The sequence below is a fragment of the Symphalangus syndactylus genome, chromosome 10 (genome assembly GCF_028878055.3).
Source record: "Symphalangus syndactylus isolate Jambi chromosome 10, NHGRI_mSymSyn1-v2.1_pri, whole genome shotgun sequence".
NCBI classification, from domain to species: Eukaryota; Metazoa; Chordata; class Mammalia; order Primates; family Hylobatidae; genus Symphalangus; species Symphalangus syndactylus.
Genome location: NC_072432.2, coordinates 89,471,022 through 89,483,568, shown reverse-complemented (window position 1 = coordinate 89,483,568; position 12,547 = coordinate 89,471,022). Strand labels below are relative to the sequence as shown.

The window sequence follows — 12,547 nt, the reverse complement described above, 5'->3', positions numbered from 1 at the left end:
CTTTTTCCCCCATGTTTTATCACCTTCGAAAATCAGACTAAAAATTATTTTTTAAAAAATGTAGGCCGGGTGCGGTGGCTCACGCCTGTAATCCCAGCACTTTGGGAGGCCGAGGCGGGTGGATCACGAAGTCAGGAGATCAGGACCATCCTAGCTAACACGGTGAAACTCCGTCTCTACTAAAAATACAAAAAATTAGCCAGGCATGGTGGCAGGTGCCTGTAGTCCCAGCTTCTCTGGAGGCTGAGGCAGGAGAATGGCATGAACCTGGGAGGCAGAGCTTACAGTGAGCTGAGATTGCGCCACTGCACTCTAGCCTGGGCGACAGAGTGAGACTCCATTAAAAAAAAAAAAAAAAAATGTAAAGTCTGGGCACAGTGGCTCACGCCTGTAATCCCCACACTTTTGGAGGCCGAGGAGAGCGGATCATGAGGTCAGGAGTTTGAAACCAACCTGGCTAACGTGGTGAAACCCCGTCTCTACTAAAAATAGAAAAATGAGCTGGGCATGGTGGCACACACCTGTAGTCCCAGCTACTCGGGAGGCTGAGGCAGGAGAATCACTTGAACCCAGGAGGCAGAGGTTACAGTGAGCAGAGATCCGCCACTGCAGTCCAGCCTGGGCGACAAGAACAAGACTCTGTCTCAAAAAAAAGAAAAAAAAAAAATAGCCAGGCACATTGGCACATACCTGTAATCCCAGCACTGTGGGGGTCCAAGGTGAATGGATTGCTTGAGCCCAGGAGTTCAAGACCAACCTGGGCAACATAGAGAAGGTCCTGTCTGTACATAAAGTAAAAAAAAAAAAAATTAGCTGGGCATGGTGACGCATGCCTCTAGTCCTTGCTACTTGGGAAGCTGAGACAAGAGGATTGCTTCAGCCCAGGAGACAGAGCTACGATGAGCTGTGATCACACCACTGTACTCCACCCTGGGTGACAGAGCATACCTGTCTCAAAAAAAAAAAGACTATCTTTAATCAGAAGCTATTTTAAGTGTAGTATTTTTATTTTCTTCACATCTTAAGGTCTGCTTCTATCCTGTGGTTTTATTTTTATTTTTTCTTATTGGTACATAAAATAATGGTGTAATTCACAAATAATGGCATCTCAGATTTCAGAAGATGATACACAAACACACATATATACTTTCTTTTTTTTTTTTTTTTTTGAGACGTAGTTTTGCTGTTGTTGCCCAGGCTGGAGTGCAATAGCACGATCTCGGCTCACTGCAACCTCCATCTCCCAGGTTCAAGCAATTCTCCTGCTTCAGCCTCCCAGGTAGCTGGGATTACAGGCATTTGCCACCATGCCCAGCTAATTTTTGTGTTTTTAGTAGAGATGGGGTTTCACCATGTTGGCCAGGATGGTCTCGAACTCTTGACTTGAGGTGAGCCCGGCCATGTATGCATTTTTAAAGAATAATCATGAAGTGTACATCTCCTTATAACCCCAACACACAATTGTAACCCATAAACATCCCTAGTATCTTAGCAGTGACATGTGTATCTCCCCCCTATTTATAGTCATTCTGCCCCACTCTTCCCCTTTAGATATAAACATTATTCTGACTTTGTGATAGCAATTTTCTTGCCTCATTCTGCATTGACAGAAATTTTCTGTGAAGGGCCAGTTACTAATAGTAAATATTTTAGGCTTTGTGGGCCATGTATTGTCACATATTCTTTGTTTTACAACCCTTTAATAACTTAAAAACCAAACCAGACATGGTGGCTCATGCCTGTAATCCCAGCACTTCGGGAGGCTGAGGTGGGAGGATCACTTGAGACCAAGAGTTTGAGACCAGCCTAGTCAACATAGCAAGACCCCCATCTCTAAAAAAATAATAATAATAATTTTAAAATAATAATTACAATTTACAAACCATTCTTAGCTTGTAAGCCATACCAAAACAAGTTGAAGGCTGGATTTGGCCTTGCGGGTCTTAGTTTACCAACCCTTGCCCTAGGTGATAAAACGGGGTGCCTGTTTTTGGAAAGGTTATAAATGGAATTGTACAGTATGTATTCTTCTTTTACTTCTTTCATTCTGTATGGTTTGAGATTGATCACTGTTAATACAGATGATTGTTGTTCATTTTGAACTATTATGTGATATTCTATTGTAGGAAGTAAAATATTTATTCATTGTGCTGTTAATGGACATTTTGCCATTATAAATCTTGATGTGAGCAAGAACTTTTCTAGGATTTATACATCAGCTTGTGTTCTTTTAAAATTTTAAAGTCTTTCAAGTGTGTTTTGAGATGGAGTGTCGCTGTGTCGCCCAGGCTGGAGTGCAGTGGCACGGTCTTGGCTTATTGCAACCTCCACTGCCAGGGTTCGAGTGATTCTTGTGCCTCAGCCTCCCGAATGGTGAATACAGGCGTGCACCACCATGCCCGGCTAATTTTTGTATTTTCAGTAGAGACAGGGTTTCGCCTTGTTGGCCAGGCTGGTCTCAAACTCCTGACCTCAGATGATCCACCCACCTCGGCCCCCCAAAGTGCTGGGTTGACAGGTGTGAGCCACTGCACCTGGTCAGTGTTTCAAGTTTTTAAGAAACAGATTCATATATTTTTTTTTTTACATATTCTGCGTACTAATCCTTTGTCAGTTACATGTAGTACAAATAATCTTTCACTTCTGTGGTTTCTTTTCTGTCTTTAGCGCCTATAGGTTGAAACAAGTTCTTAATTTTAATATGGTCCTATTAGTGTTTTCTTTATAGTTTGCTGTTTTTATTTCATGCTTAGGAAATGATCTAGCTTCCAGATCATGTTCTTATTTATATTTTCTACCAAGTTTTTCTGAATGTTACTTTCAAAACCTATTGAAAATTTTATTTCATCCATCAGTTTTAATTTCTAGGGCTCTTTTCTAAATTCTATGCCAGCAGTATAAATACACATAACAGCGTTTACCATCTTAACCATTTTAAGTGTGTACAGTTTTGTAGTATTAAGTACCTTCACATGGTTGTGCAGCTAAGCTCCAGAACTTACTATCTTTCAAAACTAAAACTCTATACCTATTAAACCATTCCCTGTTCCTCCCTTCTCTTATCCTTCAGCAGCCACTATTCTACTTTCTGTGTCTGAATTGACTACTCTTAGTAATTCATATAAGTAGAATCATACAGTATTTGTCTTTCTATGACTGGTTTATTTTACTTAACATCTTCAATGTTCATTCATGTTGAGCGTGAGTCAAGATTTCATTAATTTTTTTTTAATGTAGCCTACAAACTTTTTTTTTTTTTTTTGAGACACGGTCTTGCTCTGTTCCCAGGAGGGAGTGCAGTGGCACTATCATGGTTCACTGCAGCAGCTGCAACTTCCAAGACTCACGTGATCCTCTCAAGTAGCAGGGACAACAGGTGGACACCCCCACACCCTAGCTAAATATTTTACTTTATTTTGTAGAGACAAGATCTTGCTATGTTGTCCAAGGCTGGTCTTGAACTCCTGGGCTCAAGCAGTCCTCCCGCCTCAGCCTCCCAAAGTGCTGGGATTACCGTCATGAACCCCTGCACCCACCCCTATGTTTAATTTTTTTTTTTTTTTTTTTTGGTGGGGGGGACGGAGTCTCGCTCTGTAGCCCAGGCTAGAGTGCAGTGGTGCAATCTTGGCTCACTGCAACCTCCGACTCCCGGGTCCTGGTTCAAGCAATTCTCCTGCCTCAGCCTCCCGAGTAGCTGGGATTACTGGCATGCACCACCATGCCCAGCTAATTTTTGTATTTTTAGTAGAGATGGGGTTTCATCATGTTGGCCAGGCTGGTCTTGAACTCTGACCTTGTGATCCACCCACCTCAGCCCCCAAAAGTGCTGGGATTACAGGTGTGAGCCACTGCGCCCAGCCTATTTAACTTTTTAAGGAACTGCTACATTGCTTTCTAAAGCAGTGCATCATTTTACATTGCCACCCTCTATGTATGAGTTTTAATGTCTCCATATCATCACCAACATTTGTTAATGTTTGTCTTTTTTTTTAATTATAACCATCCTTGTGGGTATGAAGTGATTTTTCACCGTGGTTTAGCTTTGCATTTTATGATGACTACTGATGTTGACCATCTTCTCTTGTGCTTATTAGACATGTGTATATCTTCTTTGGAAAAAGTCTAAGTGTAATTTTGAAAAATCTTTTTACTTTAAGGATAATGAAGAGTTGACAGTTAATTGCCCAGTGCCTGCAGATGAGCAGACAGAATGCACTTCTGCCCATCAACTCAATATGAGTACCAGTTCTCCATGTGCTGCTGAGCTTACTGCATTAAGGTACAAGTTATAGTATAGAAGATCTTCAACATTAAATTACTTTTTCTGGCCGGGTGTGGTGGCTCTTGCCTGTAATCCCAGCACTTTGGGAGGCCGAGGCAGGTGGATCACCTGAGGTCAGGAGTTCAAGACCAGTCTGGCCAACATGGTGAAACCCCGTCTCTACTAAAAATACAAAAATTAGCCGGGCGTGGTGGCGGGCGCCTGTAATTCCAGCTAATCGGGAGGCTGAGGCAGGAGAATTGCTTGAACCTGGGGGGCGGAGGTTGCAGTGAGCCAAGAGCATGCCACTACACTCCAACCTGGGTGACAGAGTGAGACTCCATCTCAAAAAAAAAAAAAATTACGTTTTCTTCTGATTAGTTGCTCAACTGTTCTATATGCTATTCTGAGTGTAATTGCAAGCTCTTTTTTCCTTAGCACAACTCAGCAAGAAAAGGATCTAATAGAAGATTCCTCTGTTCAGAAGGATGGTCTCAATCAGACAACTATACCAGTTTCTCCTCCAAGTACTACAAAGCCATCGAGGGCAAGTACTGCTTCACCGTGTAATAATAACATAAATGCAGCTACAGCTGTAGCTCTACAGGTAACTTGAAGATTTTAGTTTATGTTTAAAAAAAATATAATAGATTAATTTTTTTTTCCACATAACACTTTGTTAGAACAGAGTCATTTGGAAGTAGCCCAAGTTGGGGCTGACTATCAGAAAGAAGCTTAAGGAGTGTTAAGGTCACTGCAAAGAGCTAGAAGGTTTTAGGTTTTGTTTTGTTTTGTTTTGGAGACTGAGTCTTCGCTCTGTCGCCCAGGCTGGAGTGCAGTGGCACGATCTCGGGTCACTGCAAGCTCCGCCTCCTGGGTTCATGCCATTCTCCTGCCTCAGCCTCCCGAGTAGCTGGGACTACAGGCGCCCACCACTACACCTGGCTAATTTTTTGTATTTCTAGTAGAGATGGGGTTTCACCTTGTTAGCCAGGAGGGTCTCAATCTCCTGACCTCGTGATCCACCCGCCTCGGCCTCCCAAAGTGCTGGGATTACAGGCGTGAGCCACTGCGCCCGGCCCATTCTGTTTCTTTTGATTGCTTTTTTTCTGTTCATATGGTTAAGTGAAGCTTCTTCCTTACCCACATTAGGATGAATTTATCATTTTGGGGCTAACATAAAGAGGCCTTGTGCCTCTTGATATTCTTTTGGTTGTATATGTGATACTTACCAAGTCTATAAGTGGCCATTGAGAGGCCACTCCCACTTACCAAGTTCCAGAATTGTTTTATAGTTATGTAATTGGGAAAATACAGAAAAATAGAACAAAACACAAAATTTACCTATAATCTCTAGCATTTTAGTACAGCACTTTAAAAAATAGATTTAGAAGACTATCTTCTCATTTAATGATAGTAATAATACTAAAATAAAAGCTACCATTTGAATACTTACTATATATTATTAGGACTAGTGCTGAAGACTTGACATGCTTTATTCTGTTCTCACAATACCTCTATTCCACCTTTTTCAGTTGAGGTAATTAAGACTTTTAATGAGTCTTTTTATACCATTGGTTTCTAACTGCTCTGCTGGGATTCTTTTGTCATCTTTCTTGGGGTTCTTTGTAGCAAGGAAACAGGAGCAGAAAGAACCATTTTATTTCATCATATGGCTATACCATTATTAATCTAATCTGTCCTTTCCTGTTAGGCATTTAGGTCGTTCCCATCGTTATAAACAATGCTGACATGAACATCCTTCAGTTAAATTCCTCAAGTGAAATTATTGTATAATAAATAAAGATTGTACCAGTGTACTCTGAACAGTATATATGAGAGTGCTTGTTGCATTTTTCTGGAAGATAATCTGTGGTTTTCTTGTGGTTAACACAATCATTTTTGTACTTTATAATTTAAAGAATGTGTACTGTAAATGTTTTTTTTTTATCATCACTTCAAAGGAACCCCGAAAGTTAAGTTATGCTGAAGTGTGCCAGAAGCCCCCTAAAGAGCCATCTTCAGTTCTTGTGCAGCCACTACGGGAACTTCGCTCCAATGTGGTGTCTCCCACCAAAAATGAAGACAATGGAGCTCCTGAGAACTCCGTTGAGAAACCACATGAGAAGCCAGAAGCAAGGGCTAGTAAGGATTATTCTGGCTTCCGAGGCAATACAATCCCCAGGGGAGCAGCAGGAAAAATCAGGGAACAGAGACGCCAGTTTAGCCATAGGGCTATACCTCAGGGAGTGACTCGACGTAATGGCAAAGAGCAATATGTGCCACCCAGATCACCAAAGTAAAAAACAACAAAACTATTCAAAAACTTCACTCTCTTCCCGTTAAACTTGAACTGTGGCTGTATTGAACTGTTTTGGAGGGGAGGGGGTAGCCAGGAAGGAAACAGGAGAAAGTACGTCCATTTCATTATGGATTTTGGAGTTATGAGTGATAGGATCCCAAAATTCATCTCTAATGTGGTTTTTAAATGCTGGAGGATTCCAATCAATATAAATATATGTATATATATACACACATATATAAAAAGTATAATTTTTCTATTTTTGTTTTTGGTTTTAATTTGCAGAGATTTGCTGCCACGAATCAATTTTGAGGGTTCAGATTTAGCTTGGAAGAAAAAAGAAACATTATACATCCTTCAGTATAGGAGATGAGGGAATGAGAGAAAATATTTTTTGAAGAAGCATTTCTGTAAAATTAGAAATTACTTTTTTTAATCTATTTAAAGTTTGGCTTGAAGAATGCCATCTCTGACTATATGGCCTTGTATTGCAAAGCAGATCAGTGGCTGGGGTGCCTGTTGTGGGTGTGAGTGTGTACAAGAGCGATTGGAGCCAAATCTGTTGTCATGTTAGTAAATGATTTGAAAATTGAATGTAATACTTGAGTAGATTTTTTTTTCTAGTTTGAAATTTAGTCTGTCTTTTTGACCTTACTGATATTTCATTTAACAAGTTGTAAAACTCTGATTGTACTTGGAGATGTGACTACCAATCAGTTTGATACTCAAGGAAAGGGGGTTATTCAAAAAATTGAAAATTTCATCTTAGACCTCAGTGCATAGGTCAAATGGATTTCAGAGGTTTAAACTTCCCTGTGATTCCCCCCAATACCCGCAAAATGAGAAACAAAATTTTTTTTCCTACTCCATTTGTTACTCTCTGTTCTTCGACTGCCCACCCACAAAAGCAAAATAACCAACTACCTACCCAAGTGTATGTAATTGCTTTGATCAGTCTAGTCAAATCATATCAATTGTTCTAAATTTCAGAATTGAACATTGAAGTATTAACTCTTCTGTTCACACATTTAGAATTTTAGCTCCCAAGATGGTGGGGCAGACTGACCCTACAGTAATTTATTTGTTGTTAGTGTTAAAGATTAAAGGTAGTAACTGACTCTTAAGTGTTAAATAATGTAGAAGTAAAAATTTTTTTTAAAGGCTTAATTTGTTCGGGGGGCGGGACTTATTTCTGTTTACAATGTATTTATCACCTTCCTTCCCTCCTCTTCTCCCCCCACACCCAAAAAAATACAGTTTGGAATTCACTGAAACAGTACCAGCAAAGTCATGGGATTTTTTAGTAAAGATGAGAAAGATGGTTGAAGAAAATTAATGCATAATTTCTCAGTGAATAAAGTCGTAGCTCTCATATACTAAATAGACAAGTTTACATGCTGTTATTTAGAAAATGGCTAAAATATTAAAAACCGTGTTGTGTTAATCTGTTTTAAGTCATACCATGTTCAGAGTTCTATGTAAGGTGGGTTTTATTTTTCTTTTAAGGGATAGTTTGTAATAGTAAGAACTGTCCCATATGTTAGTAAATTACATATGTACAAATTGAAACTGTAAATTGTGAACACTGGAAAGCACCATTGTGACATAGAGTAAACATCTTAGTAATATATTAAAGTGAATGTAAATGGTGGTTAAAATTACATTACTGTGAAATTCATCTTCCAACTCTAAGTTAAGCTTTGGAGATACATTTTAGTGGTTAACTGTTAAGAGCTTTGAAAACACTGCACATATCTGTACAAGCCAGAATTACTATTTCTTTGTCTTACTATTAGCTTGGCAGTTGCTTTTGATTTGATTGTTTTATGACATGGTATACTATATTTACTCAGTTTGAAACTATTCATTTCTACAGACTATTTTTAAAAATTGCTTACTAGGTGAAACATGACAATAAAACTACCTGTGCTGAAATTTTGGGGGAAGTTTAGGTCCTTTAAAAAAAAAAATATTAATCATTGACTACATCTATGATAAAAGTGCTTATTTTGGTTTACTAAGATAATGCAGTTGGTGGAAATGATAAACATTTTAAGTGTTAACATCCTTTGAATGCATTGGATTTCAGAGAATAAACATTTTGTAAAAATCACTTGGTAAGGATTATAAACTTAATTACTGCACTTAAAATGAAACATTACTTTTTTTAAACAATGTGTCACAAATGTAGGCCTGTATTACTTGTATGCTTGTGTGACTTACTGTTAGTCCGCCAACGTCTAAAAATTTAAAGGTTATAACTGAAATACAAGAAAAGAGCCTTCTTTTAGAAGAAAGCAGGTATATTTTTGCTTTTACTTCAAATGTTATTGAAAGTAGAAAATTGATTTGTAGATATAACCTTTAAAAATTTTCTTAAGACATAATGTTTTTAATTTAATTTGCCTCATTACATCTAATAGTTCCCATTTGATGGGATGTATAGGGAAGAGTGAGAGAGAGATAGTATGTGTGTGTGTATGTGTGTGTAATATTTATATATATTCACAGTATGTATTTAGCATTTATTTTATTACAGCAGATTTAAAGTTTGTATCTAAATAATGCCTATGAGTTGTGTGAAGCTGTTGGCTTTTTCCAGCGTTACTTTGTAGCTAATGAGGGTGGATGTTCATTGTAGTTTATTTATTTGGTTCTTTAGATGGAGGAATTTAAATAATCAAATTTTTGTCTTCACCTTTATAACTTGACATTTTCTTGATCTGTTGGAGGCTAAAAGTAGGTATAAATGATATTGAATGTTTGGTGTAGTGATACTCTGCCATAGTTCTTACTGCATGAAGAGAACAAGAGTCACACAAGTTCACCACCTTGCACTTCATAGAGAAGGTACATAGAGACATTGCAAAACCTGTCTCCCTTTGCTATCCTGATAATTAAGGTTTTCATAATACCTAGGGCCTGTCTCTGAGTAATTTTAATTTTGCCAAATACACTGACATTTAAAATAGTGATCCATATAAATTTTTTTCAGCTGGGTTTTGAGGACGATAAGAGCTTTCAATGATGAAGGTTCGTTGTGGTAGTTGTCTCCATGTGCTGAATTTGCAGATGATCGGATGCTGTGCAGAATTCTGATTTATTTTTGTTTCCTAAAATTAAGATAGCTTGAATATTATTTCACATTCCTTTTTCTTTTTTAAATAGGTTTGCTTTGGAAAGGCTTGATGATGGAATGTTAGCATCTTCACTAGGGTAAAGAAGAACAAAAAGAATGTTGCTGGAACATAAAATAGTATTTAAAAGTTAATGAACACTTCTCTAGTTTTCTTAGTTATGGCCTTAATAATTAGTCTCTTGGCTTAAATGTCCACTAGTTTTACTTTGACACAGTTGAACAACACTGGGGTTAAGTCTCTGGTATTTAGGCTGGCAATATATATATTAACCATATTTTAAAAGTACCAATTTTGTTTTTACAGAAAAAAACTCAAAAGAGAACAGTGTATTCCTTTTGAGGGGCTTTTATAAATTATTAACTATAATATATGATGGATTTTTTCCTAATTTTTTATATTTCCTTACAATTTTGGTGGCCATTAATTTAACTTTAGGCTTTTGGGCATATGCTAGTCTGAGCTTCCAAAAAGATACATGTGTGTTTCACTGTTCATTAGCTGAATGAGGAGATTTTAAGAAGTTGAAAGATAATTTATTTTCAAGTTGTGAGTAAATCCTCCTTTGAAATTCACCTGATTCAAACTTAAAGTTTATTTTTAAAAGCTGACAACTTTTTATGAGTCTTCGAATTGACAGTTCCTAAAAGCGTAACTCAGATATTAATGGGCTGTGTATTAAATGGTTTTATTTTCAGTTTTGCAGCACAGAACACTGTTGAAATATCCATATCAACTTGATTTTTTTAACCTAATTCAGGTGTCCTTTGACATCTCTTAAATGTTGGGGATGGGGGTCAGAGCCAGTTATCAGGCTTCTGTTATGTCGATTGCTTAGATTTGTTCCTGTTGTCAAAACTGTCGCCCCCAAAATTGGTGTGACACATGCTCATGCATAAAATGTTAAAATGAGTACATCCTTGTATTTGTATTTGTTTTCAACATCGCCAAGGTGCTATGGGAAATTAAAGTAACAAAATTAGAAAAAAAATAAAATTATTAAAAAGCAGGACTGGTTTCCTTTTCTCTAGGTGGTGTATGTCTAATGACTACTTCTGTCTACCTTTCAGTATTATATGTTGCCCTCACTAATTCTATTGTTATTGTCTAAGCTGTTTTTTGGATGATGAGGGCAGTGGGAAGTAATGGTGTTTCACGTAAAACAAGGACAGAGAGACAAGATACAGCTTTATGATCCTCGGGTTTTCTTTTAATTATTTTAGTATCAGAAGCAGTTATTAAAGGGTGAAAAATGGCTGGGCGCGGTAGCTCACGCCTGTAATCCCAACACTTTGGGAGGCCGAGGCGGGCGGATCACCTGGGGCCTGGAGTTCAAGACCAGCCTGGCCAACATGGTAAAACCCCGTCTCTACTAAAAATACAAAAATTAGCTGGAGATGGTGGTGGGCGCCTGTAATCCCAGCTGCTCGGGAAGCTGAGGCAGGAGAAGCGCTTGAACTTGGAAGGTGGACATGGCAGTGAGCCAAGATCGCGCCATTGCACTCTATCCTGGGTGACTAATGAAACTCCGTCTCAAAATAAAGGGGAGAAAAGACTGCAGTGGCCCTGTAATCCCAGGGTGCATTTCAGGGGGCTGAGCTGCAAGGATCACTAGAAACTATGAGTTCAAGCCCAGCCTGGGCAATATAACAACCTAGAGGGTGAGGCAGGAGGATTGCCCGAGCCCAGGCGTTCAAGGCTGCTATGAGCTATGATTGTGTCACTGAAGCCTGGGCGAAAGACCCCATCTCCAAAAAAAAAAAAAAAAAAAAATAGTGGTTAGGGGACAGGAATCATGGTAATGTGTAGCTTTAAAGACTACCTTCATGGAACAGATTATGGCTTGATTTGAGTATGTGCATATCAAGCCCAGCTAGAGTATTTGGGGCTTTTCAGAGGGAAAATTGACTAGGGAATTTAAATGAGGATTTTTTTTGTTGGTTTGTTTTGTGTTTTTTGTTGTTGTTTGAGACCGAGTTGCTCTTGTTGCTCAGGCTGGAGTGCAATGGCACAATCTCGGCTCAGTGCAACCTCAGCCTCCTGGCCTGAGTTTTGATTTTTTAAAAATGCTTCATTTTAAAGCAAAAATGGAAAAGCTGAGTCAATCTCTGGCTCTTTAACAGGTATCTGTAAATTATTGTGACACCTTAAAAATAATGGCGTGGCCGGGCACGGTGGCTCACGCTTCTAATCCCAGCACTTTGGGAAGCTGAGACAGGCGGGTCAACTGAGGTCAGGAGTTTGAGACCAGCCTGACCAACATGGTGAAATCCCGTCTCTACTAAAAATACAAAAATTAGCCCGGCGTGGTAGCTCACGCCTGTAATCCCAGCTACTCTGGAGTCACAGGCACAGGAATCGCCAGGAGGCGGAGGTTGTAGTGAGCAGAGATCGTGCCACTGCACTCCAGCCTAGGCGACAGAGTGACTCTGTCTCAAAAAAGAAATGGAGTGGTGTTTCATGGCTATTATGCCACAGTTTATTCTTGAATTGTCTTAAGTGAATTTTTTTTAATGGTGGAACTTTTTTTGTGGGTTTTTTTGAGATAGAGTCACTCTCTCCCAGTCTGGAGTGCAGAGGTGGGATCTCAGCTCGCTGCAACCTCCGCCTCCCAGGTTCAAGCGATTCTCTTGCCTCAGCCTCCCAAGTACCTGGGATTACAGGCACACACCACCACGCCCGGCTAATTTTTGTCTTTTTAGTAGAGATGGGGTTTCGCCATGTTGTCCAGGCTGGTCTCGAACTCCTGCCCTCAAGTGATTCGCCCTCCTCGGCCTCCCAAAGTGCTGGGATTACAGGCGTGAGCCACTACACCTGGCCAGTGGTAGAACTCTCAAGTCTATAAAT

The 12,547-nt window shown here is 39.2% G+C and overlaps 1 protein-coding gene across 41 annotated transcripts in view; it reads left to right on the top strand.

Moving 5' to 3' along the window:
- The window catches only part of LARP4 (La ribonucleoprotein 4), an 82,227-nt gene extending 71,518 nt beyond the window's left edge, over nucleotides 1-10,709 (top strand). For 26 of the 41 annotated variants that reach the window (XM_055294903.2, XM_055294912.2, XM_055294901.2 and 23 more), the window contains 3 exons: nucleotides 4,158-4,279; nucleotides 4,700-4,868; nucleotides 6,226-10,709. In XM_055294903.2, the coding sequence (XP_055150878.1) occupies nucleotides 4,158-4,279; nucleotides 4,700-4,868; nucleotides 6,226-6,564 (630 nt within the window). In that variant the 3' untranslated portion in view covers nucleotides 6,565-10,709. Of the gene's footprint in view, nucleotides 1-4,157; nucleotides 4,280-4,699; nucleotides 4,869-5,975 lie in introns of all 41 variants that reach the window. The other 15 variants (XM_063610527.1, XM_063610528.1, XM_063610526.1 and 12 more) reach the window with 3 other exon arrangements.
- The last annotated feature ends 1,838 nt before the right edge of the window (nucleotides 10,710-12,547 follow it).